Source organism: Misgurnus anguillicaudatus, chromosome 22 (assembly GCF_027580225.2).
Source record: "Misgurnus anguillicaudatus chromosome 22, ASM2758022v2, whole genome shotgun sequence".
Lineage (NCBI taxonomy): Eukaryota > Metazoa > Chordata > Actinopteri > Cypriniformes > Cobitidae > Misgurnus > Misgurnus anguillicaudatus.
In genome coordinates, this window is record NC_073358.2 from 25,920,613 (window position 1) to 25,936,707 (window position 16,095).

General features: G+C 35.4%; 1 protein-coding gene across 1 annotated transcript; it reads right to left on the reverse strand.

Annotated features, from left to right (window-relative positions):
* Positions 1–6,622: 6,622 nt before the first annotated feature.
* Positions 6,623–11,384, reverse strand: prdm8b (PR domain containing 8b). The gene is made up of 4 exons (XM_055199904.2): positions 11,174–11,384; positions 9,176–9,400; positions 8,732–8,963; positions 6,623–8,477 (listed from the first exon to the last, which is right to left on the reverse strand). Exons 1-4 carry the CDS (start codon positions 11,174–11,176, stop codon positions 7,228–7,230), a joined length of 1,710 nt encoding a protein of 569 aa, XP_055055879.1. The 5' UTR covers positions 11,177–11,384; the 3' UTR covers positions 6,623–7,227.
* Between the last annotated feature and the right edge of the window lie 4,711 nt (positions 11,385–16,095).

Consider the following 16,095-nt stretch of genomic DNA (forward strand, 5'->3'; position numbering starts at 1 on the left):
CCGGGGTGGTACCCTTTTAAAAAGTCCACTGTTGTACTGAAAGAATGTCTGTATATAAGGTACATGTACCTAAATATACACATTAGGAGGTTTTTTAAAGGGTACTGCTCCAGTGTATCATTACATGATGTGTTATCTGTTGGTGCAGCACTTCACTGGAGGATTAACTGGATCATCCAATGGGCTTTTCTAAGCTATTAAAGCTCTTCATGGGGCCTCTTTCGTATTTCTTGTACATATAGTTATGTAGAGTGGGCAATTGTGAAACTGTTGTAATTTGATGTCTGTTATAGTTTGATTTTTGTATTATGTCAATAAATGTAATGAAATTGTGTCATCTAAATCGTCAGAATATCTTCATTTGATCAGTTTGATTTGATATAACTTACAAAAATAAAATCATCAATCAAGCTTACAGAGAAGGTTATAATGCATGTATCAAAGTACTATGGGACCAAAAAAGATGCAACAAGATTAAGGGGCGTTTTCCCAGACAGGGTTTAGATATATGTTAAGGTTTGTCAGTACAAGGTGTTTTAAAAATAAGGCACTCAAACACACATCTTAGTCTGGGACTAGGATAAACCCTGTCCGGGAAACCGCCCCATTGAGTTTAATATAACCCTACTTAAGAGTGTTTCAGGTTTTTGTTAGTCTATGTTTAATATATTTGTGACCCTTTGTGACTGAGGTGCCCTTGAGCACGGCATGTTTTTCAAGATCCGATTGCTCCCCAGGCGCTGGAGTGTTAGCTGCCCACTGCTCCGTGTGTGTCTGTGTGTGTTCATGAATTGTAGTGCATGTGTTTACTACTCACTGGGATAGGTTAAAAACAGAGGTCACATTTCGAGTTTTGTAGTACTTGACAATCATGTCACTTTCACTTACAGTCTCATAATATAATATAGTTATGAGATTAGGAGCATCAAAGTTTGATTTCAATAATTGATTTTGCTTTAATTTCAGTCTTTGACATGGCGTTACTCAATATTAAAGATATCAGATAAAACATATCAACAAGTAAAATAAAATAAGTAAAACAAAAATGTTTTGAATAGACTATATCAAAAAGTAACCCTCCAGATTGTTTTTTCTGTTGTGGTAGCCCTTGCCCACAAAAAGGTTGGAAACCCGTGGCAAAGAGCATTGCCAACTTATTAATACGTCCCCCCACTTTTAATTTATTACGTTATTTTCACAAAATGTTTTTTGCATTTTGAAGGATGATTTTATAGTATGTAAAAGTAGATCACAAAAATGTTCAGCTTTTACAGGCAGGGTGCACTTATGTATACGATATTCAGGGCTGGAAATGGGGAGAACACGGGGGGACGGAGTCTGGGGGGTGAATTTCAAGGGGGAATGTAGTTTAAGAATAAAAACAATAATGGAATTGAAAAGGAATTATAATTAAAAAACCTAATGTCATTTAAATTACTCCCCATGATGATTTTTTAAATTGCAACTATTTTTTTTATAATACATCATCAAGTTTGTCTCTATGACGTTTATATCTGTTTCATTTTAGATTTTTCCTCTTATTTCACTAAATATAAAAATTTTCACCCTTTTCCTCAAATTTTCACAGTATTTGACTTAATTTTTTAAAACATATAATAGGAAACATAAAAATTGTAATGTCTTGTTATTTTAAACCCGTCTAAGAAGTCATCTAACATCCCCCCTCCCAGTTAGAGTCCCCTAGTGAGTTTCTGCCATTTCCAGCCCTGACTGACTATACATTTTGTGTACTTTGCTTTAGGGTATAAAATCCCCAGATATGTTTCTGCTAATAAATCTGGACATACAATATTTGTTTAAATGGTTTCATATGTTTATTTACCAGACTGATCTCATGGAAAGTCGTGTTATAGTCACCCAAAATTTGATTAATTTATTTGTGTCCATGGCACGAAATTATGCTTTTTTCGTGCCTTGAGCACGAATGTCTTTTTCGTCTCACTCGCACAAATTTCTATAAATAGTTTTTCGTGTCCGTTGCACGACTTTCTTTTTCGTGTCATTTTATAAATTGTTTTCTCATTGTTTTTGTCCTATTTTCTTACCATTGTCGATTGGGGTTGGAGTTAAAATCACTTTCTGTTACATTTTGAGACATCCTAACCCAAATCCCAACTCCAGGCGAGGTTTTAAAAGCGGAAGAAAAACATGTAAAAACCAATACATAAAAGTAGATTCTAACCCATTCCCCAAATCTAACCCCAACCCAAAGCGACAATGATTTAAATTAGGAAAGAAAGATAAAACAATACATAAAATGACACGAAAAGAAAGTTGTGCCACGGACACGAAAAACTCTTTATAGAAATTCATACGAGTGACACAAAAAAGACATTCGTGCTTAAGGCATGAGAGAAGCTGAATTTCATGCCATGGAAACAAATAAATTAATCAATTTTTTTGTGACTATAACACGACTTTACGTGAGATCATGTTGCAATTTACCTATTAAAGGTGCAGTGTGTAAGTGGTGAGGTGCTGATGAATGGCTCAGTCCACTGCTAACCCCTCGTTTTTTTAATCACATAGAGAAGCTACGGCAGCCGCCACTGGACAAACATGTCATCTGAGACAACTTAGTAAAAAAAGTGTGTCCATTAAGGGTTTATGTAGAAACATGGCGGCACAAAATAGTCACTTTCATGTAAGGGGACCCTCGATATATGTAGATAAAAACGTCTCATTCTAAGGTAATAAACACATATTAAGGTCTTTATACACCACTGATAATATAGTTTTGTATATTATTTTGCATTTCTGTCAAGAGATCCTTCTAAAAATTACACACTGCACCTTTAAATAGCTTTATTTACATTTTTGATAAAGCTTGGATGGGGATGTGATGATGGCATAACATTTTTCTACATAAATGAATTTGAATAGCACAATAAATGTATTTATAACTATTTTTTAAAAGGTGTCTGCTGCAAATCTGTGTCACTGTTACCACCCAGCCTGGTCTGACAAGAATTCGTACATATTCGTACTCAAGTTGGCTAATTTGGTGATGGTGAAGATTTAGTTAATTTTAAAAATGATTACCAGTTATTATTATTCTGCATTGTTATTAGAGGGAATGATACAATTTTTCAACTTTTTTCTAAAACTATGCAACTGAAACATTTACCCCCCCATCGTTAAGATGGTCTCTCCTTGACCGCCTTCTGAAAAACTTTCTGAAACAACATTCCTGTTCCAATACATTATCCCCATCCACATCTGCTTCTCTCTGCGATCTATACATCTTCGTTTGTATGCCAGGCTTTTTGCTTCACCCTCCATTCCTCCAGGTCAGAGTTGAGGCTACGGAAATTGCTTGGCTCTCTGATGTAGGCCCATATCCCTCACTGTGGAACAGAGAAATGCATCTTTTGAAGTGTTCTCATCCTCCCCCCGATTTCTGGACTTTATTCCTATCTAGTAAAACCAACAAACAGTCACCATTCCCCTCCACACCAATCAGGGGGGAGTTTCCTGTACACTTCCCCTGGCATAAATCCACCTTTAGCCCTACCTGACTGCTTTGGCTCAGAGGCGATGCAGTAATCAGAGCCGGACATTCGAAATGCCTGTGCAGCGTTGAAAGATTAGTTAGGTGTAGTTTTACAGTGGATTTCCGAAGGTCTATATTTTACCTTCAGGGCAAAATGCTTAAAGTGGCTTGTGTCTGCAAATAAATGAAAGATGCATCCATATGCGCCGTGAAAAATGAAACATCGGTGTCAGTCCTGAAAAAATATGTTGTCGCTTTTAGTAAAGCTTGTTGTTTTTAATCACATGCATGTCATGGCCCTGCATGACCCAACTGTGATAATGTGAAGGTGCTGTTGCCTATATTAACAGTCATGCACGTGGTGCAGTTGCATTATTTATGTTTGATTGCGGTTTAGCCTGTAGCATTGGTAAAGTGAATGACAGCTGTGTCTGACATTGTTAGTGACTGAGCTACTGACACCTGCGTGCTCAGGTAACTATAATTGTGGAGTGTGAATCAGAGGTTTGCTTGTTTAAATGCTTTCTAAAGTGAGTATGGTTTCATATACATGAAATATGTTAACCAGAAACTAATTTTTATGACAAAATGCATTACTTAAAACAAACATGAGAAAATATAAAAAATTAAAACACATTCTGTACTCGAATGTTTTCTAAGTTATACAAACCAAGGACACAGAGCTCTGATATCCCGAGATAGCTCAAATCTATTAATTTTAAGCGGTTTCTCTTTGGTTGAAGATTTAGTGTTTGATATATGAAGGGCAGAACTTTGAAGAGGAGTGACAGGTGCAGTCTAAATACTTGCCTGCTCTGAGATCTGTCTATTACTCACAGCAATGCACAGAATCTGCAACGCAGATCCATACAAGACAGGTACAAACAGTTGAGGAATATAGAGAGCATTGTAAGTGCAAAAGCATGCATATAAAGCGGATATGTTCGTCTTTGAAGTGAACACTAAGTGTAAATTTGTACATGTCAGCGCAGAGGAAGATTGAATGTGTAATGCTTTAAAATAACTCGAGCAAGCTGTTGTTTGGTGCTTCTTGTTTAAATATTACTTATATATGTACAAACCTAATGCACAGAAACAAAACAAAATAAAGAGAGGCTGTTTTTGGTTTTTGGTTTTAAAAAAATTAAAATGTAATTACAAATAAAAATCAGCAGTTATAAATCATGCATTTGGCTTTCTCATTCTTCTCAGATCTCGTATATCACTGCATCCTTAATGTGAATAATCTATAAATACAGTTACTGATCTATGTGTCTCACGCAGACCTATTTTGATTCAAGGGCCCCACTGACAAGATGTTACAGAACAACAGAAAGATGAAGGGAAGAGACAGATGCAGGAAAGAGAGGTTCACCATGGGACGCAATCACGCATAAAGTATGAGAAGCGGGCCAGCTAGGTTAGCCAAGGGTGACCGCATTGGCCATGTGTGAGAAGGGTATAAACTAAGCCTGACCTGGGGTGCTGAGTGATACAGTGACAAATGAAACTGGAGCTTATGAAGGCACAGATCGCTTCAACCACAAACATGAGTCAGGCAATAAATATCTTTACTAAGTATAAGTGACTATCATCATCGCCCAGTCCATTACCTCATGTTTTGGATACAATTATTTCATTGTATGCTTAGGAAAGGTAACATTTCAAATGTAATGTGTTTACACTGCATGCTTTCAGATTAAATGATATGATAACCTACTAGTGTGTGTTTATTTTGTAAATATTTTAGCCCTCTCCATTTTTGATGAATTTCTTTTTCTTTTATTTCTTTTTGTCTTTCTCGTTTTTTTAAGTACCCATTAATGTTAATAAACTGCCGGATTAAAGTTTGGTCGCTTTAATCCCTCTATCGACCGTTAGGTGGTGCACTAAGGCCCTGCTATTGCGGGAAAGCACAATCCACTATTAAAAATCCCGATTGGGTTGACATTTTTATTATAAAAGCTTGGTGTCACTGTTGAGCTATTTTTGTCCTGCTTCCACACAGCTTTTTGGTTTCAAGAGACATTGTAAGTTCTGATAATAATTTATAGTTGGTAAAACATATGATTGAAATGTAAAAACAAAGCATAATGTGTTGTTTCATTGTCTACTGTTGTTGTTAAACAGCCACCGCAAATCACGGCTGACTGTGACGTTTAAATTCAAAGCGCTTAAGGTTTTAATTCTTATGTTTTATTGTTGTAGGCTACATGTGACCCTATAAATAGGCTATGTAATAAATGTCGAAATCCGGGTTATATCATTTTAATTAAGAGAAGGCGTTTGTGGTTTTTGTCTGAGACAGTAAACCTTTGTAACATTACAGCAGCTAGGCGGTTTAGTATTTTTTTCCGTATTTATCTTTTCAAGGCTAATAATAAAAAGATGGACTCAAATAACATTTGATTTCCTGAAGCATTTCGTTTACTGGATGTTTATAACAAAGCGTAGGCTTAAAACAAACACACCAAAAAGTATCCAATCGTATTGTGACACTAAAAATAAAGAGTGCGCATCTTGGGGTGAATTTAATCTTTAGGCATGCCGTTTTTAAATTAAACACGTTTCTTGGCATTTCGCTATTTTACATTAATCGAGAATATATTAGTGGAAATGTCGTTTGTTTTTAATTAATTATTATTAGCTATAATCATAATTTTATTATGATGATTATTTCCTTACAAAAATCTAATATATATTACGATAAATATTTTAAGTATTAAACCAGACAGAAACGCGAAAGATTTTAGTGATCGACCAAGGTTACAAGGTCAATGAATTTTGAATTTAATATTTTAGGATACCGTCGCTTAAACACGTTTTATATGATGTCTAATACAATTGCCAATTAAAATGAACTGTTTGCATGTCAAAGGCAATTTCTTTGTGAATTAAAATTGCGTGTGTGAGACGTAGGAACTGAATCAATGAGACGCAAAATGATAAAAGATTACTTGTTTACATTATGATCTGCAATGAAAACCACCCACAAATCTAAATATATAGCGTCTTTGCTTTCTTTTTAAAGGTCATATGACTCGTAATCTCCGCTATTTGCTTTATTATTTCAAATTAATTTATATTCAGACAGAGTTAAGCACACAGTCAGATGAAAATAAAGCTATTTTATTGTCAAAGCATTCAACATGATTAGATAAACTATCAAATAGTAAATTTCAGCAAAAGGAAGAAACACTGATCTATTCTTCACAGACACAAAATATTACACTTTGTATTCAAACAAAACAAGTATTTACATGGTTTCAAATAGAATGCATTTTAAACCAGTAGCTATAATTTACATGCACTCTTAAATACACATCATATTCCCAGTTTTCAATATCCTCATATGCATATAGAGATAACGTCATTGAATAACTCTCAAAGAAATGAATCTGCATCTTGATTTATGTACATTATACATTAATATGTACAGAGTTCAAAGTACACTTACATTAATATTGTCCCTTTTTCAAATAATAAGTGCTTCATATAATAAATAGATTTTAGGTTTTTACAATAAGTCAAAATGTATCTTCATACACAAAAACATGACATTTGAAGAAATCAAACAACAACGTCTTTTTAAATCGAGAACAAATTACTCTTCCAGATTAACCGTATTCCCTTTTGATACAAAATTGGAAATTCTCCTTCACCAAGATAAAAAGAAAGTAGGAAAAACTGAAAAAAAATTAATCCTTAAAAACTTAGTTGTGAGAGGTCATGTGCCGGGAAAGGTGGTGCCGCTCCCGGAAAGATTCATTACAGATTGGACACTTTAACTTTTCTTCTCTCCTTCTTTTAACCAGCGGTTCCATTGAATATTCCTTTTTGTGGTGCGAGCGCATATGGTAGACTAGGTCAGAGGTCATGCGGAAGGAGGCATTGCACTTGGCACACCAGTTCTGGGCAGGTAGACAAAGAGAAGTGAACGAAGGGGGCAGTAGCGTAAGAGCAGAGGGCATCTGCAGCTGGATGGGGCCTGAGGCCTTGGGCCAGAAAGCTGTGGCATAAAGGAAAGGGTTCTGTTTTGCCATCCCACCCGGCACAGGGCAGTTGCTGCCTAGTTCTGAGCCCTGGAGCTTTGCGGCGAGGTGGTCCGCCTGGTAAAGTCTACTGGAAGAGACAGTGTCACCCACTGCAGGATGGCAGTCTACTGCCGGCAGAAGCTTGGGTGCCATGACAAGAGGTGATAGCTGTGAGAAGGTGCGAGACGGCTGGCTAAAGGCACTCTTTCTCACCGATCCACCATCGCCCTGCTGGGGCACCGAAGTGAAAGCACTGCCAATTGATGAGGTCTCCATTCTGGACTGCGGGGGCTGAGTCTCGCTGAGAACCTGTCTGATGTTTAGGTGCTTTTCAGTCGGGTTGCTGCTGGGCCGACCAACCTCCTTGTTCTCAGAGTTGCTGGAGTTTTTGCCACTGTGCTTTAAGCTCTGAGGTGACTTTTTGACCTCTGTAAACGCGCTTCTCTTGGTTTCTGTTGTCTCCGTAACAGAAGGAGAGTAAGCCCGCCTGCTCTCTTCCAGACCGTACACACCACGGTACTGCTGTGCCGAGTTGGCCAACTCCTCTTTGGACTTGAGAGGCCGGGATAATCCACAATTCCTGCTGTCCTCCATGTCAGAGAACTTGCGCTTTCCAGAGTTCTCGCTCAGGATTTCAGCCTCTTTGTCGCTTGGTGGACTGGTTCTATTATTCTCTAAATCCCTGGCAAGATTATGGAAGTCTGTGGATGGTTTTCCGTCCTGCGGATTGGAAAAGCCATCAGATCGGCCCAGCTTGGGACTGGACCTGGCAGGAGGTAGACTAGCCTGGTCACTTGTATCTCTGGCCTCCTCTTCTGGGCTTCCCATGCTTTGTAGCCTCTTAGTGCAGCGGAACCTTAGATGAGCCAGAAAGGGAAACTCAAACTGAAAACGCTGGCTACAGTCTGGACACAAAAAGGGTGAAGTTCCTGCAACAGAGAATAAAGAAAAAGAAAAATATCAAGAAAGGTGTCAACAAACTGAAACATAATAATGATTATGTGATGAAAATTTGATGGTGACATTTAAAAAATGTCTTAAATCTAGTCTAATTTAATTAACACATCTGTCAGACACAACTAATTTAATTACATTATTTTACAATTTATTTTATTTTAATTTAATAATTATGCAACTAACATTGTTATGCAACCACTCTTTTTGAAATGGCACAAATGTTTACCTTTATTTTTGACATGGTTTCTCCCTGTACTTAGGAGCAGCAGCTCGATAAGATCCTTGCCGTACCACACCAGGAGCTCTTCATCTTTCTCTATTCTCCTCAGTGACCTGTAGAAAAGCTGGCCGTTCTTCACATAGGCCTCTAAATTCTGTTCATCTCTGTCTCTCGCAGACTGCACCAATCTCAGCCACATAAGTCCTTCTGAGGAACTGTTGGCAGCAGAAGTGTCCACCTGTACCCAAAACCAGTAAATCGGTCAGAAAGTCAACTCCGGTCTCCTTCTAACATTCAGCTGGAACATTACAGTCCAAACACCTGTGAGCAATTCATTACTGTATACAATAAAATATTGCCATTAAATTGCCAAGAAGAAAATCTGTCTAGTTCTGCATTTTAACGGGCTTTCAGCTACAGAAAACATACACACAAACAAATTGATCATACCCGGAATATGTAAGGCGCCGTTCGCTTGTCTGTGGACTTCAGTGCAATAAATGCGATGCTGTCATACAGTGAAGTGTGACTCAGAACACATGGGCCAAAAATGGCATTTTCTGGAATGTCGCAGGTTGTGTAGACGCTGGTAAAAATATCCGTTAAACACTGCTGCATTGCCTTTGCGTCGCCATCCCAGGCCAGTCTCTGGGAACTGCATTCCTCCATCATTTGCTGCAAAACAATACGAGCAAATTAATATTGGTGAATAGAGACGGCATCTTCTGTAACATGAATTGTCAACAAAAACTAAATTTGAAGATGAATAAAAATAGTCTACTACAATTAAATAACAAAACTAAACTAAACTAATCATAGACTAAGCCTCGCTACAATATTTATAATCAATTATAGTTCATATAATATTGAAATGTAACATGCTGTAATACAGTGCTATTTAGATTATATTTTAAATTATACAATAAAATGTCCGGTTTCAGTAATTCCGTAAAAAAATATTTTTTTATAAAGAAATAAGAGGTATGTAAGAAATCTATAAAATATAAATATTTATCATACCGATTAACAAGCTTAATACACATTCGTATTTTTATATTTTTGTCCTCTTAGCAATTTTGAAAAGATTTTAAATATTTTGACCTGGATGAAAATCTTTTTAGAGGAGTTTTCAGTCTATTTATAATTGTACACCATAACGAATTGATTTTTAAAGCACTGTCAGAGTCACTGATTTCATGTTAGCTAACCTTTAGCTTCATTATACAAGAAGGAACGTATGTCTAGTCATTAGCATAATCCAGCACTTTCCTTCTGAGACTTTAATTAAGGCAGCACGCGGAGTTAATTATTTTTCTTCTCCAAACCCCTAATGCACATTTACAAATGAAGCGAATCTTCCTTATTTTGTTACGCGTCAATTGCAGTTTACTTGTGCAACTTGTTAAACACAACATAGGATTTTAGCAGTGTGCCACAAATGTGTGAAAATTGAAAATTTCTGATTTGCCAACTATTAGATAACTTTCAAGCAGTGTTTGTCTGTTTTTATAAGAAGTTTTATTGTCACTTTAACAGTGGTCGCGTGCTGTTAGTGTTTCCAATGAATTCTCATCTTTTACGATTAAATCATGAAATTACAACATGTTTTCAATACAACGACAGAAATAGGGGTAGATGTTGTACGCATATTTGTAAATCTTGAGGATGAATACTATAAGAATTATTATGTTGTACTTCTATTTTTTTAAATCGCTCTCTTTTTTTTACACATTTTCAGCTGACTGATGCTACGTGGGTCAACAACGTAGGTCACCTGTTTCCTTCCCATTTATGTCAAACATATTTTTTAAAGTTTAAGAAAAATATAACAAATGCCTAACAACAAACATAACACAACCTAACCCATAAACATGCAAAAAAACAGGGAAAAGTAAGCGCAGCGTTTAAGCGTAAAATTGATTTGTGAAGAAGATGCTGGTTTATACGACCCGTCTGTCTCCCGTTCGTATTGTCGGAACACAAATGCTAAAGTTCCTTTCATCCACAAAAAAGCCTTAGTGTGAATTTTGCCCTTCTTTTCACGATCCTGTCCTTTTGTAATTGTGAGGTCGCACTCTTACTCCACAGAATCACACAAAGGATCCAATGAATATGCATTTCAGCTAAATACTATAATAGAGCCACGAATATATGCGCATTTCTAAAATAGAGGAGACGAAGTCATTGACCTCCCGTTTCAGGCTGAAATTTATTGCTCTTTGTTACCAACGGGTTTGCTGTCACTTCAACTTTATGGCAGTGTAATAACGTTTGAACCAGTTTCCCCGATTCAATGACCAAACGTAGGCTATAGCATAGTAAGTCAGTGCGCTCCCTTCTCCATCTGCCAGGATTTTAACAGAGCTCAAAGGATGCTGCTTGGGCGCAGCATAGTCCCGCGAATTAATAGCCTCCGGTTGTTTATATTGCAAAATTGACCTTACTCACCATGGTGCTAAGGTAAAATAATCCACAAGGCTTCGAAATTGCTGTCAATATATCTTCAAGTCCGTGATCAGTGCCTTGCGTGGTGTCCGTGCAGTCAGTACATTTCCCCGTCTTTTGAAAGTGACAGTGTTGCCGACCGTCTTACGATTCGCGAGCGTGGAGAGGCGTGCAGATGGGGCCGATACACTGACTGAGTGGCACCCAGATACACACTTTTTGTTTGCTGCACATAATCTGCCCAATGAGGCGTGACACGCTTCGTCTCCTCCCTTTAACTCTTCGGTCGCCGACAGTTAGTGGATGCGATGTGCTTACAGAGTGCATTGTCAGAAACATTGTAAAATGGACTGCATTACTAAAAGATTCGCAGATTGCAATAATATTTAGTTAACATATTTTTCTATTTTTGACGATGTGTTTTTATGATTATTTATGCATTTTTATAATTAACATTTAGTTGCACAATAATAATAATAATAATAATAATAATAATAATAATAATAGTTATCATTATTATTATTATACTATTATTATTATTGTTATTATTATTATTATTATTATTGGCCATTTGTTGTGTTCTTTGAAGGTGTGTTCAATTGTTCCTTTTTGTTTTTTTACACGTGGCCTGTTGATTTCATGAACATTCCTATAGTAAAAAGCCAACAAAAGTTTCTTTAACCCGCGTGTTACTCTACTTTATATTAAATGTCTTTGTCAAAGGCTTCCAATAAATCAACGACTATGAAGATTTGAAAATAAAGGCAACATGTCACTTCTTTCAACGTGATTTGGTTCTAAATTGTGATTTTTTATGATTATCCTCATTACTTTTCACAGTTCTCGTTTGTCTAACGACAATTAGCAATTTCCTCTATTGACACTTATGTGCATCTGGGGCGCTCTTATGGTTTTCGGCTGCCTGAGAGACGGCTCGTGAGCTCTACAGGCTTGAAGCTTGCACACCTGCTGTGCCGCGTGCTCAACCTGACCTCAACACGACTGGATCATGATGTCTGTATTAACATCTGAGTGAGTAGCCTACAAACAAGTGCACACAGTTGATTTTAGCTTTACTTTACATGGCGGTATACTGAGAAATGTTAAATGTTGATGAGATCCGCAAAACTTATACATTTCTCTGGAAACGGAATTCAACGGCATGACCGTGATCTTGAGAATGAATACACTTAATCGTCATTGTTGTTTATAGACATTTTGCTTGATTTAGCTCATTCTTGTCTTTCTTTTGCTTTATTAACTACACTTATAGTTAGCTTTAAAGCAAAAATGTTAAATGCTCTCAAATTTTTTTTACTGCTGTGGATAAAAGCGTCTGCTAAATGAATAAATATAATTAAAATGTAAATGCAATGTACTCTCATCAGAATCGTATCCACTTTTATCTAAAAAAACTATTCTGCCCGATGATCTTAATCCAGAATTTTCAGAAGAATTCGCTAAATAAACAAAACATTAAAAAAGATTTTGGAAAAGATTGAGTTTCATTGATCAGATTTATTAATAAAACATCTTAACAAGTAAGCCAGTCTTGTGGCAATGAATTAATGACATGCACTGTAGAATAAAGAAAAAATCTTTAAATAAATTTGTGTCTTATAGTTATATGAGCACAAGTGGGCGACTGTGCTTGCCAGCAGGCTACAGAGGTAAAATCATGACATCATTTCAGTAATATCAGCATACACTCTTTAAAAAAGGCTTCAAGGTGCTTTGTCAGGGTGAATATTTTCATAAAGAACCGTTAACATCCGCAAGAATCTTCTTGATGCAAAATGTTTTTTTTCACAGTTCTATACAATAAAAGTAAGAAAAGATATGTCTAAGAAACTTTGACTGAGAAGTTGGGAGCCAAAAATGGTTCTTCTATGGTATTTCCATATAGAACCCTGTTTATACCTTCAATATTGTTTTTTAAGAGTGTGCTTTGTTTTTTTACAAAATAATTTATTTCATTTTTTGATAATCAATAGGCTAACAAAGTTTTACCAAATAATATATCTAAAATAATTAAGTGCACATGGACACTAATACGCAGCTGGAGGTGATGTATTTTAGACCTCACAGTTATGAGTAAGACTTTAAATCATGTCAATACAATACATTTTTTCCTTTCATTGAAAAGGCATCTGAGAGGTTCCAGGTCATTATTTTTACATCAACAAGTATTATCTTTCAAGTAGTAAATGTAACAGTTCATAACACACAATTTACAGTTGAATGATTTTTTCATATGATTTTGTCATTTACTAAAATTAATAAATTAAACATGGTTACACTATTATTTTCTAATCTAAAGATCTTCATGGTGGATTACAAACTAGTAACTCTGTTTTGCAGTTTATCAAGTGGAACTAACTCGGGTTGATATGGTAAATTCTTTATGCTTGGCACAAAATGCAGTTTTGTCTCAATATATTTATTTTTGCCTCAGCACATTTATTCATAATCACAGTCTCTGTTGTAAATAGTTTAACAAAGGTTCTTTCAAACATATAAAATACTACATATAATTTACATTTCAAATTATATGACTTTTCCCACCCTGTCCTAGAGTTAATGCATAATTGTTTTTATTTAAGGCCTTTGACATATAAAGATTTACACACTCTTAACCATAAATCTCTTTTTGCCCAGAACACTTGCCCAGTCAAGCATGATGAAGACGATTTTCCTATACAGTGTTCTGAAAGCTTGCTCAATCAGTAGCCATCTGCTTAGCTCATGAATTGCAGGTTCATGGTGGCTGGCAGAGGCTCCGCTGTGGACAGAATCAATCTCCCCTAATCCTTTATTGTCTTAAGTCACATAGCCAGAACTACATTAAGGGAAAATCTGCTTTCTCCATGTGTAAGGATTTTTTTCTATGGGATACACCGACTAATTGTTATACTTCAATGTAAGTTGCCAGTGCAACATAACTAAGATGTTTTTTTATGCAAAAACTCCCAGAAGCCCCAGTTAATATAGTAAAATTCTATATTTTGTATTTAAGGACATTTATTTAAATTTGGATGTTAAGAAAAAAATCCTGTCTTTAAGAAGAAAAATGAAGGATTGTGTCTACCATCTTAAGCGATTTAAACCAACTCTATAATGGACAATTAGACATGCTGTGTGCTGACTTAGAATGATACGATTTATTCCGAGCAAAGAAAAGAAGAAACATCAAACAGATGTCCCGTTAGTCAGGGCACAATTAAAATTACTAGTGTGTTGCACTGATTTTCTTATATAGGAATAAGGATGACAATGTATTGCATGCTGCCATTATACTGTAGCAATGGGGATCAGCCCTGGGTGGGTGTAGGAGCAAGACTCATATTAATCAATGTTTTGATTAATGTTTACATCTGTGGCATTGTCATATTGGAAGGAGGACACAGATTTATATAATATAAAACCCCAAAGTTCATTACCAACTGTTTCTTCAGGATTGAGGAAATAATACTTCAAACTTTATCCAGTTACTGTAAGTTATTTCGTAAAGATACTTGTTTTACTGCTGATATAAGCATTGCAGTGATCATACTGACGACTTAACATGGTCTTTCCAATGGAGGGCAGAAGAGGAAAAGAAAGGAGTCTAAGCCTTGTAAGAAAGAGCAGTCCTAAGTGAGTGTTTAGAGCAGATGAAAATGGACTTTGTACTCTATTTCTCTGGAATGTACACACACACATACTGTGAGGATGATACTAAAGATGCACCAAAATTAATTTTTTTCTGCCCATTATGCAGACTAGTATGTGCCGATATACCAACGTTTGGTGCATTAACTTCATAAATAAATTCTGAAGATAAATTTTTCTGAATGTTAATATTCATATAATGACCATTAATACTGAACATTAAACAGGTTGACATTAAAGTAGTGATGTTTTTTTTTTTTTTTTACATTTTGCAGAGCTCAAATTCATGTAAGTGGTTGCAATCAATTTATTTAAGCTACATTTAAACAAAAAGTTTTTTGTTTTGTTTAAATGTAGCTTAAATAAATCGATTGCGAACACTTACCTTAAAAAAATTGAGTAAATTGAATGAATCATTTTTTCAGTGCATTTTCTTGTTCTCTTTTGATTGAAAATATATTTTGACTATGACTACACTGTAAAAAATATTTGCTGCTTTATATCTTGTAATATTAACATACTATTATTTATTTTGACTAGAGATGAGTTGTTTAACTTATAAAATATAGATGTAAAAAGTAAACTTCATTTTATATGTTGTAGCAACTCATATGTTGTCAAAATAAACAATAATAAGTTGACATGACTTGTAAATCTGAATTGATTCAACAAAAAATTTAAGGCAGCAAAGATTTTTTTACAGTGTATCAGCTGTATTGTGAAAATTTGCTTTTATCTATTGCTATGAATTATTGGCCACTATATCTGTGCATCTCTAGAAGATATAAATAAATAAATATATACTTTGCTGCCTTATATTTTTTTTGTTGAATCAACTCGGATTTACAAGTCATTTCAACTTACTATTATTTATCTTGACTAGAGATGAGTTGTTATAACTACAAGTAAGTTGTTATAACTTATAAAATTAAGTTGTCTTTTCTCAACTATATTATATAAGTTATATAAGTGTCAACTCATCTCTGTTGACATGACTTGTAAATCTGAGTTGATTTAACAAAAAAATTTAAGGCAGCAAAGTATTTTTACAGTGTATATATGTATATATATAAGACCATATATAAAACCAAAACACTGTACATAGAAAGAAACCCTACTTTGAAGGGGACTGAGGCATCATTTATCCTATATGTACAATGTTTCTTGTATATTTTACATTAGTAAGTATATCTATTTTTATATTACTGTACAATACATGGCTGGAGTCTTTACAGACAACCCTCAATGCTTTTGCAGTATACTTACAAACAAGA

What these genes read in the sequence shown, in the direction of transcription:
- prdm8b (XM_055199904.2), bottom strand. An exon ending in CGGCGCCTTACATATTCCGG is followed by an intron (nt 8,964 to 9,175) that starts GTATGATCAATT and finishes TTTTGGGTACAG; the next exon opens with GTGGACACTTCTGCTGCCAA. An exon ending in AAACCATGTCAAAAATAAAG is followed by an intron (nt 8,478 to 8,731) that starts GTAAACATTTGT and finishes TCTCTGTTGCAG; the next exon opens with GAACTTCACCCTTTTTGTGT.